General features: G+C 44.8%; 1 protein-coding gene across 2 annotated transcripts; it reads left to right on the top strand.

Moving 5' to 3' along the window:
• The first annotated feature begins 350 nt into the window (after window positions 1-350).
• Window positions 351-15700, top strand: micall2b (mical-like 2b). Of its 2 annotated transcripts, XR_003782161.2 has the most exons (17): window positions 351-685; window positions 2509-2557; window positions 4447-4588; window positions 4773-4909; window positions 5055-5185; window positions 5518-6339; window positions 6623-6852; window positions 7022-7076; window positions 8157-8341; window positions 8452-8519; window positions 8933-9056; window positions 9465-9570; window positions 9912-9985; window positions 10469-10583; window positions 11540-11586; window positions 12591-12713; window positions 12868-15700. XR_003782161.2 is itself a non-coding variant. In XM_029122065.2 (16 exons), exons 1-16 carry the CDS (start codon window positions 543-545, stop codon window positions 12927-12929), a joined length of 2490 nt encoding a protein of 829 aa, XP_028977898.2. In that variant the 5' UTR covers window positions 353-542; the 3' UTR covers window positions 12930-15700. The 2 variants fall into 2 exon arrangements, 1 of the variants encoding a protein (XP_028977898.2); XM_029122065.2 differs by lacking the exon at window positions 12591-12713 and having other exon boundaries at window positions 353-685.
• Window positions 15701-18906: the final 3206 nt, after the last annotated feature.

The raw sequence follows: 18906 nt of genomic DNA, 5'->3' as shown, positions 1-18906 counted from the left end.
GGTGTGCTTGGCAGTTAAGAATTTCAGGTTGTGAAATAACCCTAGCAGTCATTAATGTCGATGATCATTGAAAAACACTGGGATTCATGCCATTTTCCTATACCAAAATAGGAATGCTTCGGTGCCAGTATCAGTCAACAAGTTTTAAAGTTGTTTGGGTTTTTAGAGCTTCAAGTGTCAGAAAAAGAATGCCCTCCAATAGTACCTGTATGTTTTCATCTAATTTTTGTGTCGTTTACTCTAAAGCACATAGCTCTTCTTTTAGGTTTTACTCAACCCACACACGTAACCTGCAGAGCCCTTTGACTCGATGCTACGTCACGACATACACCTTTTCAGGTGTCAAATCAGTTCACTGTCAGTTTCAATTCATCCCTAAATAGAACCACGCGAACTACGGTCTTGCGAATCAAAGTGACATTTCGTAAGCGGGAGGCGGACTTGATCTTCAAGTTGTGAAATCTCGACTTGTTCCCTTCAGTTGATACCGTGGTTCGCTTTTAGAGCCCGGGCACCGTTCGGTCGGACTTTGGGAGAGAAGGATGTCGGCGGTGAAAGCACTACAACAGTGGTGTAAAATCCAGTGCGAAGGGTACAGAGATGTAACTATCACCAATATGACCACTTCTTTCAGGGATGGGATGGCTTTCTGCGCGCTCATACACAGAAACAGACCTGACCTCATGTAAGTAACTAGTCTACAACATTTCAGTATCGATTGAAGTTTTTTCGACTGTTACTGCAACAGTGTAAAGACGTTGAAGCGCACCGCTCCATTATAGTTCAAAGTTCATTGCATTGCTAGTATAGTTTCCTGTAAGTGTTTGTAGCCTAACATGGGAATGAAAAACATTCTTGCCAACTCAACGTGGCAGTTAACGTATGTGCTTCCGTCCGACTTTGTTGGCAAATCCTGAAGTGATTAACAGAATTCGACACAATTTCCGTAGTTTATTTAAATCTAATCAGAGTGATTTACTTTGATAGCCTGGTCTTTGGTTAGAAGGAAGCGTTTGGTTGAAAGGGGAAAAACTGTAGTCGCAACAAAATATTAATATTCGACTCATGACTAATTTTAATTTAGTCAGACTGTCATACCACACCAGAGTCCATAGCTTGTTTTACGCCTTCAGTAAACAATTACGTCTATATTTTAACCCAGTGTAGTAACAATTTTCAATCTTAATGCACTGTTCGACCAATCCTGGGGATTTTCAGCAACTGTGGTGTGTGGCCGTGTTAACGTCCTGTGCTGCAGACGGTGATTACATGTAAACACTGACGCGGTCTATCTCTTTGTTTCTCCTGAAAATCTGAACCGCCGTCCAACTAGCGACTGCCCGCAGATGCGCCGATATAGGCTCAAAAACTTCCACTTTCAATTTGAACTCACATATGGTCTGCCATGTATTACATCTCAGTGACACCGTTTTCCCTTCATGATGCAGTTTTTCCCTTCATGATGCAGTTTTTCCCTTCATGATGCAGTTTTTCCCCTTCGTGATGCAATTTCTTGCAATTGTTTCAGCTTTTAATGGACACCGGGTGCAGAGAGTCTGCTTTGTTGTGGTTTGAACTGGAGATTTACCTTTTAAACACACCAGCTAGATTGCAGGTGTATACTGAACATGCCTAAGTACATGTTTCCCCTCTAAATGTAACATCAATTTGAGATAAGTAGACTGGTCTGTTTTAAATTACAAGCTGAATGACCGGCTGTCAACATGCACAATTTAAATTATTTACCTTGTAGCCACGACTGTTTGACATGCTGTCATTCAGACAAGTCAATGATTCGTTGTCACAGACCATCCTCTCAAAATTGAACTCCTGAAATTCTTATTATATATTATTTGAATTTGTGTGTACATGTGTGTACCCCTGTCCCTGTCTTTTTCTCTGTGGTAAATTTTTACATTTTAAAGATAAAAAAAAATACCTAAACAACATAGCGGTACTTTTCAACCTTGACTAAGAGTGTTTGTGCACGATATACAAAACTTTTCTGCCGCGTGAACCCACACCAACACTCTGATACTGTGACTCAATGAGTGGGAAGTTTTGCCTCGTGCTTATCCAGAGTTTTTCCTGATCTGGTGACCTGTCCAGGTAAAACTCTGGGCCAGGATCCCCCCCCCCCTTGTGTCCTGAACATCATTTTTATTTGATTAAATGAAAAAGTGCTGTGGAAAATGCTTCCTCGCCGCACTTCCTTCCTCTGCTGGCTTTTCGTCTTGTGGCCGCGTCATTCAGATTAACCCTCCTTGTGTAATAGCCCACGCAAAGATGGTCATTGGTCAACATGAGGCAATACTGTAAAACCCAAACAAAGCAGTTAATGATGACATCATCCTGAATATGCCCGTCTCTAGTTAAGCAGTTTGTTTGAGCAGGGCCCTTCTAAGCAGTTGCAATGAATTGTTACGGGAAGCCTGCAGGGTTATTGGTGTAATTGGGTCATATTGGAAATCAGCAGCAACAACGTTCTCTCTCTCTTCTCTCCCTCAGCAACTTTGACTCCCTGAAAAAGGAAGATGTTTATGACAACAACCACCTGGTGAGATACTGTACACACACACACACACACACACACACACACACACACACACACACACACACACACACACACAAACACACACACGTAGAGGAGTCCAGACGTGCTCCTGGTACGTAAAGGAGTCCAGACGTGCTCCTGGTACGTAGAGGAGTCCAGACGTGCTCTGCTTTACAATGTTCCGCCTGAGTGGAAGGTTTGGATTGTTTTAAGCGTCAGACAGATGGAGTGACAGTCCGGAAAGATCCACACCTCCTGGCTGAGGAATGAGGTTCTTGAATGGTGGCAGATGAGCCGGTCCTCTGGTGGCAGACAGCAGCACAGTTCAGTTAGGAATGTAATGCAGTGTGACGTGGAAGTGAAGGACCATTCCTCAATGTCCTGTGTGATTGTGAAATCCAAACCAGGATGCAGTTTGATCGTTTGACACTCCCCTTCATTCCAGCCTGGCCAGTTAGTGAGTTGCCATGACGCCCAGTCCTCTGAAAGCACAACAGAGCTGTCAGCCATCAGACGTTTCTGTTGTCAGAATCCCCCCCTTTTTTTAATATTTTGTATTTTAAACATTTTTTTAAACACATTGATGTCCCCTGATGGATTTTGTCTATACCAGGGGAGAGGAAGGAGAGTTGGGGCTGCCTGTGTGTGTGTGTGGGGCTGGCATGCCTTCACAAATGAAAGCTGGAAACAGCCTTCCATAGCTGTAGAGATTAAATGATAACATTCAGCTGGAGGTCTGCTACTTAGGCTTGACACACACTGAAATGCACACATACCAATGAATATACACCCTGGTTATTCAAATGGATGTCAGTGTACCATCTATTCCAGTATTGTGTTGGAATGAGACAAAGTATTGTTCTTTCTTGAGTCCCTAATGGCACTTTCGCATAGGACTTCCCAGGAAAATAACTGAGCAGTGTTTATTAGGTCTCCTTTTATACAGTCAGGTTTATCAGATTTGTCTCCTCTAGCCTTGATCATCTAGATTTCTGAGCCGTGGATAGGGTTTGAAGCAGGGACTGGTACCCACAGGCAGAACCCGCTCCTACAGGTTCATGTTAGATTACTTAAAAAGCGGACCGAAGATTTCATGCACCTGCAGGCAAAACTAAACCAAGTTGCAATAGATTAGATGAGATCTCTTTTTGCTGTGTCAAGTGATTATGCTCACAGTCAGTCTAGATTCTCTACACCCGCCTTCAATGAATGAACACCTATTAGAACTGGCCTCCTGAAGGCTGCATAACAGAAACACTGGAGTCAATTAATAACTAACTGCGAACAACTTTAATTCCAATGCTTAAACTATAATGGCAAAACTAATGTACTGTGTGTAACTTACAACTGAGGTATTGACAGTTTTTATTGTATTTTTATCACTCTTGTCGGTTACAGTATATTGTTAAAGTTGACAACCTTTCTGACATTGTTTTGATTTCAGCCTAGGTAGAATTTTCAAGAAGTGTGTTGTACACTTTTGACATCCACCTTACGACCCCAGTCAACTATTAAACCTGTGACCCGCCTTACGTCCCCAGTCTACGGTTAAACCTGTGACCCGCCTTACGTCCCCGGTCTACGGTTAAACCTGTGACCCGCCTTACGTCCCCAGTCTACGGTTAAACCTGTGACCCGCCTTACGTCCCCAGTCTACGGTTAAACCTGTGACCCGCCTTACGTCCCCAGTCTACGGTTAAACCTGTGACCCGCCTTACGTCCCCAGTCTACGGTTAAACCTGTGACCCGCCTTACGTCCCCAGTCTACGGTTAAACCTGTGACCCGCCTTACGTCCCCAGTCTACGGTTAAACCTGTGACCCGCCTTACGTCCCCAGTCAGTGGCTTGTGGTGTTTGGAGTCCTTATGTCTTCAGTATTGTGACTGGTCTAGGCTTTCCGGGTGGCAGAGGACAAGCTGGGGATCCCTGCTTTGTTGGATGCGGAGGACATGGTGGCCTTAAAGATCCCTGACAGACTCAGCATACTGACATACGTCTCCCAGTACTACAACTACTTCCATGGGAAGTCCCCCAGTGAGTACACACACACACACACACACACTCCTTGTGGGGAACAGAACAGTTATTCCCCATTACCTAATCCAAACCTTTACGTTTACGGAAACTTAACCTCAATAACCTTGCAAATGACACTGACACACATGTACCGGGATGAACAAGGGTTTGTGTGTGTGTGTGTGTGTGTCTCTTTGTGTAGTTGGTGGCATGGCAGGGATAAAGCGTCCTGCAGAGCCATCCAAAGAAGAGCCTTCTGGGAAAAAGAATCAGGCGGTGGTCTCCAAGGTGTATCCCTCTACCACCCCTCTACCTTCCGCCTCACCCAGAGCAGCACAGGTACCTTAAAACACTCAAACACACACCCTTTCCTGTGAAGCTTTTTATTGTTGTAACAGAGGTGTAATGACTCTGTCTGTTTCCCTGGCTGTCTGTCTGTCTCACTTTCCCTCTGTTTCTCTCTCTCCCCCCCCCCCCCCCCCAGAAGGAAGTGCTGTCAGAGAGTTCTAATAAGATGGACACTCTGAGAAGTAAGTGTTGCGTGTGTGATAAACATGTCCACCTGGTCCAGAGACACCTAGTGGATGGGAGGCTGTACCACAGGAACTGTGCCAAGTAAGACTTCACTGGGAATACATGTTCGTTACTGGAATATGTTTATTAGGGCTGTTCATTACCAAAACATGGATTATTAGAGCTGTTAATGACTGAAACTTGGATTATTAGAGCTGTTTATTACTGATACATGGATTATTAGAGCTGTTAATTATTGAAACTTGGATTATTGGAGCTGTTAATTAAAATATGATCTGACTAAGACTCCAGTTTGAACATTGATATAAGGGTGAATAGACTGATTCGATTTAATTTGGGCAACAGGAACATGTTTTGATTTAAAAGGTGAAAATGTTCCTCCGTGTTTAAAGGAACTGTGTGTGTGTGTCTAGGTGTAGTGAGTGCTCCAGCACCCTGTTGTCAGGTAACTGTAAAGCCGGACTCCAACCCAACACTTTGATCTGCAACTCCCATCAGCCCCAGGGGACGCCCCTCCGGGACCTGCCCAAAAACACACCTGCCACCTCAAAATGCACCCCTCACGCCCCTCCCACGACCAAGGTCGCCCCCATTTCAGACACAGAGCCCCCGAGAACCAGCCTCGCCCCGCAAAGTGCCCCAACGCCTACATACAGGCCCCACGCAGACCTTTCAAAATCAAACCTCTCCCCCAAAAACACTCCCACCGTCACCCCAACAAACACCCCATCCAAACCGACCAGCAAGTCAGACCTGCTCCCCACCTCCACCACCCCCTACACCACCTCCTTGCGCCCCTCCCCTGTGATGTCCTCCCTGAGCCCAGCAGTTCCAGGACCAGTCGCTGCTCCGCGGAAAACGACCACCGCAGCTTCTAAGACCCAGCAAGCCCGGCTCCGGTTCTTCCAATCTGGGAACAGCAACAGTCCTGCAACTGACCTGGAGGACCAGGGAAAGACCCAGGGACAGGACCAGAGTGTACCCACCAAAAGTGTCCCGAAGCCGGATGCGCAGGGGATGGCAGCGGGGGTGAAGTTGGCTAAAGACTCAGAATCGTCTCCGTCTAAAGACGTGACCAAGGCTCAGGCTGCAGCTGTCATCACTAAGAAACTGACGGAGGAAAACAACAAGAAGACGACGACGACAACAACAGCTACTGCTAGTAACAATAAAACCCCCCCTGCTGCTTCTAGTTCACTGTGGCAAACCACACCACTGAAGAAGACTCTGACTAGGTGAGACCTCCGATGACCATTCACGGGTGTGTGTATAGAGCAGGCCTGACCTCTACAGGTGGAGGAGGGGAGTTGAACATTGGGACTGCTGAAGTTCTATAATCCATGAATTGTTCCTTAATTCCTCCTCTCCTCACCCCCAGTTAGGCAATAAGTGAAAGTATCTTGGACTCGTCCGTTTAGAGGCAGCCGAGGAATTAAGGAACTCAGGAAATACTTTTTGAGTAAGATGTATTGAACTCCCACTTTGTTCGCTCCCTCCCCCACTGGTTTTTCCTCCAAGACCTGCGTCTGTAGACATGCCTAAGCAGGAGGCGGAGGCCCCGAAGAATCAGGCGGAGTCGGCTATAAAGGAGGTGGGGGGTTCCAGAGGCAGAGTGAAGCTGAAAGCAGACCCTGCTCTCCTCGCCGACCCCTTCCCGAACACCCCTACGCCGACCCCAGCTAGACCCGGCCTCTGGAACAAAACTCCAGACAAGATCCCCAGACCAGCGTCTCCCAGCACGGCCAAAGGTGAGCTACAGTGTCAACACAGACTAATGACGTCACCTCCACTGTGAACCCTGTGAACTGTGAATTTGTTTTGGATTCCAAAATTGTGGCTGCATTGCAGTTAGATTTGTGTCATGGCTGACCTGCTGCCAAGGTTTTAGATTAACTGCCTGTGTCTTTCTGTCAGCAGACAATGACAGCAACTCTCCTTCTGACTGGAGAGCCAGACTCAAACCGGTCTCCAAGTAAGACTCTACTCCTATTCTGCACTACTTCGCAACCCAACAAAACTCTTATACTCTATAGAAATCGAATCTGTAGCACATACTTCTACTCTATTGAACTATCTTCTAATAGATGCAGTGAAGAGGTTAATGGATTCACACCCAAACAATGGAATTATTATGGAAAGTCTCAGAAGTCAGCCTCTGCTATAGGAACTGTGTGATAATGCTAAGCTTTACATCAGGTTTATTGATGTATAGCTTATCACGTCTCTTCCATAGATAGCTGCTGGGCTTACTGAGCATGTGCAGTAGTACAAGTTGTATCTCATGAGTGAGGGTCCATGCACACTAGATTTCAGAGGGAAGGTTTGGAACCGCAACGATTAGGAGATGGTTTGGAACGGTCGCGGTTAGGGGATGGTTTGGAACAGCTGCGGTTACGAGATGGTTTGGAACAGCTGCGGTTAAGAGATGGCTTGGAACGGTCGCGGTTAGGATAATGCATTGTATTGAACTCTAACTCTCTATCGAACTCCTCATAGGCCGTTTTGTTCCACTACAGTTCCACCCTGCTCTCGTTTTGTTAAACTTCCATTCCAGGATTCTGTTCCACGTGTGTTGTCCTTGGTCTGCTGGTTTGTATGGCTTGTCACCTGGTGTGGCCCCTGGTACACTGGTTCTCTGGTTTAGGTTACCTGGTGTTGTCACTGGTCGGCTAGTATCTTGGGCGAGGTCAGTGTTCCTTTGTTAACCTCTGAACCTGTCGCTCCAAGTAGCTCTGTGTTGATTGGCCACCGGAGATCAAAGACCGCCCCCTGCCTCAACACCTACACCAGACCCGTGCTGTGTCACGTCTTAAGGCGTCCCCAGTGCGACATAAAAGCTGGGCTCAGAGTTTCCCAGACAAGCGTTCCTCATCGTTGTCCTCCAAAGTGCTACTTTCCCTCCGCTTCTCAGAGCGAAAAGGTGAGAGATAGACTGCTGAAAGAACAAAAAGGGTGAGAATGGAAAAAAAGGTCAAGTTGATTGTCTTTGTTCTTCTGCTCTTCTCCCTCCCCTTGTCTTTTTCTCTCCATCTCTCCATCCATCCCCCCCCAGGCCAGTCGGTCCTAAGGACAGTTCTCCCCTCCAGCCTGACAGAAAGAAGGCTGAAGCCCCCTTGGGGCCCTTGGCTGTCGGAGCAGGAAAACCGTCTTCAGGGCCTACTGGGTTTAGATCGGCCCCCACCAGCTCTCCCCCACCCTCGTCAGTCAGCCCACCATCCCCCAGCCCTGGAATATTGGGTACATACACACACACACACACACACACACACACACACACACACACACACACACACACACACCTGACTGTACATCTGCCCTTAAAACACTTCTTTGTTTCTTCTCCTCAGGCACTGAGAATGGAAAGAGCTCCGCAACGCCAATCAACTCCAAGACTGATACCAACTCCCCTAAACCGGTAGGGAGGCACTTTACTCCACATGATGTCAGAGCTGTACAGTAACGGTATACACATGATGTCAGAGCTGTACAGTAACGGTATACACATGATGTCAGAGCTGTACAGTAACGGTATACACATGATGTCAGAGCTGTACAGTGACGGTATACACATGATGTCAGAGCTGTACAGTGACGGTATACACATGATGTCAGAGCTGTACTGTAACGGTATACACATGATGTCAGAGCTGTACTGTAACGGTATACACATGATGTCAGAGCTGTACTGTAACGGTATACACATGATGTCTAAAGTTAAAACAGAAAAAGGTACCGGTAAGGTGTAGGGTTGTAGTTAAGTGTGTGTGTGTGTGTGTGTGTGTGTGTGTGTGTGTGTGTGTGTGTGTGTGTGTGTGTGTGTGTGTGTAGGCTAAACCCGACTACATCCCTAAGGAAGAGATCCTGAAAGAGCTGCAGGAGATCGAGGACAGTGTGAATGACCTGGAGAGGCAAGGCGTGGAGCTGGAGAAACAGTTACGCACCTGTGAAGAAGGTGAGCCACACAACATAACGGTTCCTTTAAAAGAGTAACGTGCAGAAGGGCATCTCTGAACACAAAATGTGCCAAACCGTGAAGCCAAGAGGTTGTCCTGCCTGACACTAGGTAGGTGTGGCTGATAATAGTGTCTGGTGAGTGCAGGTTGCCAGTCATGTGTATTGTACACTGCTGCCTGAAGGGGATGGCTTTGAAAAAACAGCCCTTATGTGTACAGGGACCTCCTTGAACTCAGATTAAGACTGAAATATTATAACACACACCTCTCTCTGTGGGATTGAGTTGGAGATTGGTGTCTCAACTGACTGAGGAAGGAAGATCTGTTGTGTGTGCATTTACTGGTTTTTAAGGGGTATAGTATCTTTATATCTACATTGAAGTGGGTTTTGTGTGTGTGTGTTTCAGAGGGAGAGGAGGCGGATGTGGTGACTGATGATCTGATGGTCGAGTGGTTTAATCTGATAAGGAACAAACAGGTCTACATGAGGAGGGAATCGGAACTTGTCTACATGTGAGTCGCACACAATATGTATGAAATTCCTCGTTGCCTGTAACCAGCAGGTTCCAGTACAGCTTCTACCCCAAAGACATCAGACTGTTAAACTGGACCCTGTACAGCTTCTACCCCAAAGACATCAGACTGTTAAACTGGACCCTGTACAGCTTCTACCCCAAAGACATCAGACTGTTAAACTGGACCCTGTACAGCTTCTACCCCAAAGACATAAGACTGTTAAACTGGAGCACATAGGTCTGCATTTCACTGTCTACCTGTTAACAAACCATGTGACACAATAGGATTTGATTTAAAACACATACATTACGTGTGCGTGTGTGCGTGTGTTCGTTCAGAGCCAGGACTCAGGACCTGGAAGAGCAGCAGCCCAGTGTGGAACAGGAGCTCAGAAGACTAATGGAGAAACCTGGTGATTACCGAGAGAGAGATGTGTGACTGTGTGTTTTATTACCACTGAGTGCACCAAGTATGTGTATTTAACCATTAAGTGTAAGCCACAAATCAAGTGAGGACCTTTCCACAACTGTATCGTTGGTAAATGTGTGTGTGTGTGGTGCGTTGTACACAGAGCGTCTGTTTCCTGTGTGTGGTGCGTTGTACACAGAGTGTCTGTTTCCTGTGTGCGGTGCGTTGTACACAGAGCGTCTGTTTCCTGTGTGCGGTGCGTTGTACACAGAGCGTCTGTTTCCTGTGTGCGGTGCGTTGTACACAGAGCGTCTGTTTCCTGTGTGCGGTGCGTTGTACACAGAACGTCTGTTTCATGTGTGTGGTGCGTTGTACACAGAGCGTCTGTTTCATGTGTGTGGTGCGTTGTACACAGAGCGTCTGTTTCATGTGTGTGGTGCGTTGTACACAGAGCGTCTGTTTCATGTGTGTGGTGTGTTGTACACAGAGCGTCTGAAGACTCAGTGGGATCGTCGCAGGGAGAAGGAGCTGATGGACAAGCTGGTGGAGATCGTCAATGACAGGAACGCCATTATAGATGGCCTGGATGAGGACCGGCTCAGGTGTGTGTGTGTGTGGGTGTGTGTGTGTGTGTTGGTTGAGCATGGCAACACAACGTCAGGGTTGTGGGAAAAATGGAGAATGTTTGCCCTCGCTGCTGTGTGTTGATCTGGATAATAGCGTCCGCTAGCTGTGAGCGGGCCTAGCGGAGGGCCTAGCGGATGGCCTAGCGGAGGGCGATGTATTGTGTCTTCCATACATCCCTTAATGTCTGTCTGAGTACTGGCTTCTAAGACACCTGATTGTCTGGTTACTTGATGATACCTTGCACACATTCAGGCTGGGAGTCAAGCATTTTATGACTGCTAATGGGTAGGGACAATTAAATAAATGTGTTTTTGGCCCCAGCATTAGAGACAACAAAGCACACTGCAGCACACACATTCAGTGTATTAAAACTCTCCCGTCTTTTCATTGGAGGGAAATCTATTTATTAAATGCTCTTTTTGGTTTTAAGTGAACAGGGCTGACATGATTTGTCAGAGAGCTATCATTTTCCCCAGGAAGTAGGCCGGTTTTTCATTTTAAGTTCTTGTACGTCCTTTGAAAGGGTTTTCCTGTGTCAATCAATGACCAAATAGGTGACCAAATAACCCTGTGTAGGTTCCAGGCAGGGCCCAAAAGTCTTGCTTTTTGTGGTCGTGGGTCTTTTAGCAGGACTACAACACACTAAAATCATCCTTGAGTGGTCAAGATCACCCGCTGGATGTTCTAGAGTGGCCAGTGAAGTTTCTTGATCTGAATCACATCCCAAATGTATGGGCCCCCCTAAAAAACATTATGATTCAGAGCACTTTGCTGATTGTTTGAAAAGTGCAGTTAGGTTAGTTATGGTTGGAAGAAGCATTTGTCGGCAGTCACCTTTGTTGTAAGATTCACAACAAATTTTAAGGTCAATCAACTTGTGTGCGTTTGTTTGTCATGGTATATGTTCATCTGTTCTGTCTTGTCTCTTCAGGGAAGAAGAAGAAGATGAAGAGATGAATAAAATGATGAAGAATCTAGGTGAGTCCCTACTGTACAAATCCCTAGCCCAAATCAGAGCCAGGCCAGATGAAAGTTGTCACATTCTGTAGCCCTTCCTGGTTGAACCCTTTTGGTGATTCTACAGTAGAGATGTCACTTCTAGAAATGTTACACCGATTCTACAGTAGAGATGTCACTTAGTTAAACTACAGCAGCCTCCTACACACCGTATTCATTAATCCCTTTTCACTTTCAAACTTTCATAAAACTAATGGAGCCTTGTGCATTTAAAAATAGTACATATCATTTTCAAACTGGGTTGTCAGGCAAAGTTATGAATCTCATTTGATAAATGGGTACTAATGGAAACATCTAACGATTAACCCCCCCCCAACCCAAACTCATTAAAAAAAAAAAGAATATTAGGGGTTTTAGTAACCCAAGCTGCTATTAGCCTAATGTATAATAGCACATCAGGTTAATCTGACCCTGATCAGAGACGGTCGGGAGGCTGACTCATCTGTAATTCATGATGCTGTGTTGAGCTGCTAAATGGAGGAAGTTGGTTGAGCTTGGGTCGACGGCTGCTGCTAGGCGGCTCCCTACTCAACGTCCTCCTTTCAACCAGGGACCGGGGACGGGGAAGTGCATGGGGAATCAGCTGACACTTCGAAGACCCATTTCGTGATGGCGTTAATGTTGACCGCCAGTTAATGTGGGAAAGCTTTTCCAAATGGACCAGCTGCCAATTTAGACTTAATTTATTCATGAAGTTAGTGCGGTGATATTTCCGCTATGGCTTGTTCCTGGATGGGGGGGGGGGGGGTTGTTTTAGAGAATTGTTTATTTGCTCAGAATTAACATTCTAATGCCTGCAGCTAGGGTTGTTACACATTTTCATTATTTCCTTTAAAACGCAATGTCACCACTTCCTCATTTAAGTAGTCAAAGCATTACCAGCCACACAGGACTTCAATTTGTTTTTTAGTGAGTCTTGACATGTGTGGTTCGGTTCTGCATTGTTGAGTTGTTAAATTCCTCAGGTGGACCTGTCCAACTGTACTATATGGGACTGCCAAAGCCAACTGTCGTGTCTTGATGTATCGGGGCTTCTCTCGTGGATATTTTTAGATTATTTTTTTCCCCCCTCCATCCAGATCCAGTAGGTGTGTTAGTGAATTACTAAGTATGTTGAAAGTTCAGTTTCCAAGTTGTGATGAGGACCGCCCCTTTGTAATTAACCCTTAATCCGTACCCTCATTCTCTTTTCCCCTTCTTTCTCTCTGTTCTTCCTCATCCCTCTTCTGTCTCTCTTCTCAGACTTGAAAAAGAAGAAAAAGAAGAAGTCTGGTTTTATGTTTTGGGGCAACAAAAAGGACTGACGGTCTTCTGAGTAAACATGGAGGGGGGGGGGCACTCCCTGCAACATACTGCTACACTGCTGTTAGAAGTGGTCGGTAGTGTTTGATAGTTGATGTGCGCGTGTGCGTGTGCGTGAGAACCGTCATGTTCATCCATGTCACCACACGGCCCCACCCAGTGTCAGGATTTGACACTCTGCATAAACGCCACACTGCGTGCATGATTAGTTAATCTGTGGGATTAGATTTGTAGGGATTAGAAGATATCAAAGGAACTATGGGCTGGTTGTCTACTGACTCACTGCTGTTCAGACTGGTGAGGCACGTGTGTGCATCCCCACCATTTAAATAGTCACCCATATTTACAGGGTAGATTGAGGGGAGGAGCCGGGGATGTCAGCCAACTCTTAGCATAAAATTATCAGGTATCTACTAGGTGCTCTCATATTCCATGTTATAGTTGCATCGTATAAATGCTGACCCTTCAGCCAAAGGGTTTCAATTCAATATCAAAGTTTTTTTTTTTTTTTTTTTTTTACCTGTATTTACATCCGTATGGGCTTTGAACCCTTTTACCCTGTATTTACATCCGTATGGGCTTTGAACCCTTTTACCCTGTATTTACATCCGTATGAGCTTTGAACCCTTTTACCCTGTATTTACATCCGTATGGGCGTTGAACCCTTTTACCCTGCATTTACATCCGTATGGGCGTTGAACCCTTTTACCCTGCATTTACATCCGTATGGGCGTTGAACCCTTTTACCCTGCATTTACATCCGTATGAGCGTTGAACCCTTTTACCCTGTATTTACATCCGTATGGGCGTTGAACCCTTTTACCATGCATTTACATCCGTATGGGCGTTGAACCCTTTTACCATGCATTTACATCCGTATGGGCTTTGAACCCTTTTACCCTGTATTTACATCCGTATGGGCTTTGAACCCTTTTACCCTGTATTTACATCCGTATGGGCTTTGAACCCTTTTACCCTGTATTTACATCCGTATGGGCTTTGAACCCTTTTACCCTGTATTTACATCCGTATGGGCTTTGAACCCTTTTACCCTGTATTTACATCCGTATGAGCTTTGAACCCTTTTACCCTGTATTTACATCCGTATGGGCGTTGAACCCTTTTACCCTGCATTTACATCCGTATGGGCGTTGAACCCTTTTACCCTGCATTTACATCCGTATGGGCGTTGAACCCTTTTACCCTGCATTTACATCCGTATGAGCGTTGAACCCTTTTACCCTGTATTTACATCCGTATGGGCGTTGAACCCTTTTACCATGCATTTACATCCGTATGGGCGTTGAACCCTTTTACCATGCATTTACATCCGTATGGGCTTTGAACCCTTTTACCCTGTATTTACATCCGTATGGGCTTTGAACCCTTTTACCCTGTATTTACATCCGTATGGGCTTTGAACCCTTTTACCCTGTATTTACATCCGTATGGGCTTTGAACCCTTTTACCCTGTATTTACATCCGTATGAGCTTTGAACCCTTTTACCCTGTATTTACATCCGTATGGGCGTTGAACCCTTTTACCCTGCATTTACATCCGTATGGGCGTTGAACCCTTTTACCCTGCATTTACATCCGTATGGGCGTTGAACCCTTTTACCCTGCATTTACATCCGTATGAGCGTTGAACCCTTTTACCCTGTATTTACATCCGTATGGGCGTTGAACCCTTTTACCATGCATTTACATCCGTATGGGCGTTGAACCCTTTTACCATGCATTTACATCCGTATGGGCTTTGAACCCTTTTACCCTGTATTTACATCCGTATGGGCTTTGAACCCTTTTACCCTGTATTTACATCCGTATGGGCTTTGAACCCTTTTACCCTGTATTTACATCCGTATGGGCTTTGAACCCTTTTACCCTGTATTTACATCCGTATGGGCTTTGAACCCTTTTACCCTGTATTTACATCCGTATGGGCTTTGAACCCTTTTACCCTGTATTTACATCCGTATGGGCGTTGAACCCTTTTACCCTGCATTTACATCCGTATGGGCGTTGAACCCTTTTACCCTGCATTTACATCCGTATGGGCGTTGAACCCTTCCCCCCTGTATTTACAACGGTATGGGCTCAGAACCCTTCCCCCCTGTATTTACAACGGTATGGGCTCAGAACCCTTTCCCCCTGTATTTACATCAGAATGGGGTCAGAACCCTTGGGACTCTTGGTGATCTTTTCCCATTAGGGTGCACTGAGTAAACCGCATCAAGCCTTGGTTACTTCCAACTCCCTAATGAACAGATGGTTAATGAGCATGTTGAACTAGTTTTAGTATTGATTTGACCAGATAATGAGTTAATATGATCCATATTGGATTTTGGAGTAAATCTTTTCTGAATACATTTAAAAAAAATAAAGTTGTCATTGATGTAGGGTTATATATTCATTTTAACTATAACAGCATTTTCTTTTACCACAGAGTATGGTAAGTGGCTTTTTAAAGTTTTGGGAGAAAAAGACCAATTCTTGAAAGTGGGTTTTTCTTTACTGGACAGTAGTTTGTTGCTAGGGATCCATGTTAGTACATTTATGGATTTGTGAAATGTGATTTTTAGCAGAGTGTAAAACATTTTTAAACCATACATTGATATTAGAGAATCTTTATGAACTGTGGAAAACAAAGAGCAGAACCACTAGAAATGTCTCTTTGATCTGGTGTTTTTCTTTACTCTTGCTAAGCACTGTGTGTTATTGATTCACCTAGATTATTTTTTTTACCCAATAAATACAATGATGTAAAATGTATCCTGCTTAATTTTTTATTAATTGGTTTAGAATTCATGGCATTAGTATTTAAACAAATGCATTTCAATGTTGTTTATAAAGCAAAAAAAGCTTTACCGGCTCTGGCCACCAGATGGTAGCATTTGCCAGCTCACTGCACTTCCTGAGTTGTCTACTGAGTGGCCCAATACTGACAGACACACACACACACACACACACACACACACACACACACACACACACACACACACACACACACACACACACACACACACACACACACACACACACACACACACACACACACAGTGTTAACGTTGGTGTCACTTAGCTCCCAGTGTTCAGCCAGTAAGGCTCTGTCTTTCCTGAGGTCAGGAGGTTGACCCCCAGCTGTGGCAAAATAAAACAATGACTGTAAAACCATGAACTGTGACCTCGCTTTTCATTGCCGCCCCTCTTGCTTTAAGGGGATGGATTCTGGGTAAGGTCCTGAGGTTGGCTATCGTCCTACCCAGCTGGACTACATTTACATCAGATTCACCTGAAGTTGCGTAGTACATTTACGCACAGCCATAATTTGACTCGGCGCCGACAGTGGCCGACACAGGGACAGAATACACAGCATGTCGAATCCATACCGCAGATTGGTCCTGGGTTCTCACGGAGGGTGGGCGCAATAATCTCACTGCCATTTGTCTGTCCTGAGCTACTCACCTCTTTACACCGTTCAATATACACCCCAGAAAAACCAAGGACTGCGATAGTAAAAAGAAAAAAATATTTATTGAGAATCTCTTTCGTCCTAAGAAGGCTGAGTAAAAAGTTTGCTATATAATAAGTATACAGACGTCCTGGAACATTAAGGATGAAGGCACATTTTCAACTTAATAGGCTAGTTTACAATTGTCGTCAAAAAAGGAAAGCTCAGCCTTTTAAATTGAACGTTTGCATTGATCTGGGGCGTGTCAATATTTGTCATTTTTATTACTATTATATTTATGCTCCCACTGGCACAGGCCTGGAACCTGTTCAATCTATTCATATTTGTGGGAAATAATGAAAGAGTGTACACCTCAGGAAATAGAGATCATTGGAAGGAAGTTGCGCAAAAGGGAAAAAAAGATCACAAACCACACATTCCTTCTCTCGTCCATCATCTTCTACAAGACTGATATTCATTTAACGGCCGTAGCTTGGTTATTAATCTTCGCTTGTTGTTGACAGCGGAGAGCATCTGAGTTTGTTCTGTTCGGAGATGCCTCTTGCTGTTGTCGGCCCCGGACACAGTCTTGCTCCATCCAATTCGACACTTCTCGGATGAGAAGCCTAGAGACACGCATAGATTACCTGGCGTTCTAAGGCAAATCCTGGGGATGCTAACAAATGCTAATTTGTTACTGTCCTGAGCTGTGGATGCACGCCGAGGATTATGGGTATTGGCTCCACATTTGCATTGGCACAAAAGGGACAGTAACGCCGAGAGCAGAACAGACGATTACAGACGTTAGAACACAATCTGTATGGCGCCTGTTATCTGGGCCAAGTCAGAACAATGTATATGCGATGGTGGGATTGGTTCTCGTTTAGGTTCCACCAGTGAGAAGACGAACCCGAGTTGCTAAGACTTATTCACGACATTTGGCGTTCATGCGCCTCAAGTGTTGAGGGTTGACATTTGTCTCACTCTTGATAATTCTAATGAAACTCTGGACGTATTTAGTGCACTTAAAGTTCATTTCCTGTTTGGTCAGTTAGTAAACGCTATGCGATAATTAGTTCACTTCCTGTTTGGTCAGTTGGTCAGGTTTGCTTTTGGTAGAGATAATGAGTTAATGAGTCCGGTAAGAACAAATTATCAAAGTGATTAAATTGATAATTCAATATAATTAATTTCAATTTAATATTTTGTCACCAGCTTTTTTTAAGCATGGGCCCTCCTTTTAATACAGAATCTTAAGCACTTCAAAAGAAAATTCGGCTGGTGAATGGTACCGAATACACATTGTGAAAGATATTTAAAGTTTCATAAATGGTTCCCTACACATGTCCACAGTCTGTAAAAAGAATATAAAGCTGCTACACATGTGGCCTGCTTGCATTTTATAGGTAAAATGTCTTTTTTTATTGATTCAACACACACTTATGGGGACACCAAAGTTGACTTCCCTTAAAATCCCACTTTTATTTATCCTAATCTTAACCTTAACCTCAATCTTACCCTACCCTAACCCCCTATAACCTGAAATGTATTCCTAAACATAAACTTTCCCTAATGCCTAATCCTAACCTTAAACATTACCGTGAATGCCTTACTCTAATCCTAAAAACAATTTTAAGTTTTGCCTTAAATCTAAACACAAAACACATGTTTTTATTCAAATTGAGGACAGAAAAACTGTCCCCTTCAGTGATCCCCCCCCCTCCCCCCTATTTAACCAGTTTGGGAACATTTCCCCCCATTATATTGTTTCTCAGACAGACACATACTCTTGGAGGAGTAGTGCTTATATAAGACTGTGAATTAATGATTGTTTCGGTGATGATGGCTTCATAGCAGTGATGACAGCTTAACTCCTGTCTGTTTAGATTCTGTGAGTGTGTGTGTTTATAGACTGATGCCTAGTTAAAGGTATTTTGGGTGAATGTGCTTTACATACACATTCTAGGAATCTGTATCCTTGCGGGGGAAGCAGAAAATTATTTCCATCCCACGTTCTATCTACCCTGACCCCTAAATGTAATCTGACCCCAAACATCTAACCCTAACTACTGACCCTTACCCCAAACATCTAACCCTAACTACAGACCCTTACCCCAAACACCTAACCCTAACTACTGACCCTCACCCCAAACACCTAACCCTAACTACTGACCCTTACCCTAAACACCTAACCCTAACTACTGACCCTTACCCCAAACACCTAACCCTAACTACTGACCCTTACCCCAACACCTAACCCTAACTACTGACCCTTACCCCAAACACCTAACCCTAACTACTGACCCTTACCCCAAACACCTAACCCTAACTACTGACCCTCACCCCAAACACCTAACCCTAACTACTGACCCTTACCCCAACACCTAACCCTAACTTCTGACCCTTACCCTAAACACCTAACCCTAACTACTGACCCTTACCCCAAACACCTAACCCTAACTACTGACCCTTACCCCAACACCTAACCCTAACTACTGACCCTTACCCCAAACACCTAACCCTAA

The sequence above is a fragment of the Esox lucius genome, chromosome 9 (genome assembly GCF_011004845.1).
Source record: "Esox lucius isolate fEsoLuc1 chromosome 9, fEsoLuc1.pri, whole genome shotgun sequence".
NCBI classification, from domain to species: Eukaryota; Metazoa; Chordata; class Actinopteri; order Esociformes; family Esocidae; genus Esox; species Esox lucius.
This window is presented reverse-complemented; position numbering and strand designations above follow the sequence as displayed.

What these genes read in the sequence shown, in the direction of transcription:
- micall2b (XM_029122065.2), top strand. Translation starts at nt 543, where the DNA reads ATGTCGGCGGTGAAAGCACTACAACAGTGGTGTAAAATCCAGTGCGAA. An exon ending in CCTCACCCAGAGCAGCACAG is followed by an intron (nt 4,910 to 5,054) that starts GTACCTTAAAAC and finishes CCCCCCCCCCAG; the next exon opens with AAGGAAGTGCTGTCAGAGAG. An exon ending in AGACTCAAACCGGTCTCCAA is followed by an intron (nt 7,077 to 8,156) that starts GTAAGACTCTAC and finishes ATCCCCCCCCAG; the next exon opens with GCCAGTCGGTCCTAAGGACA.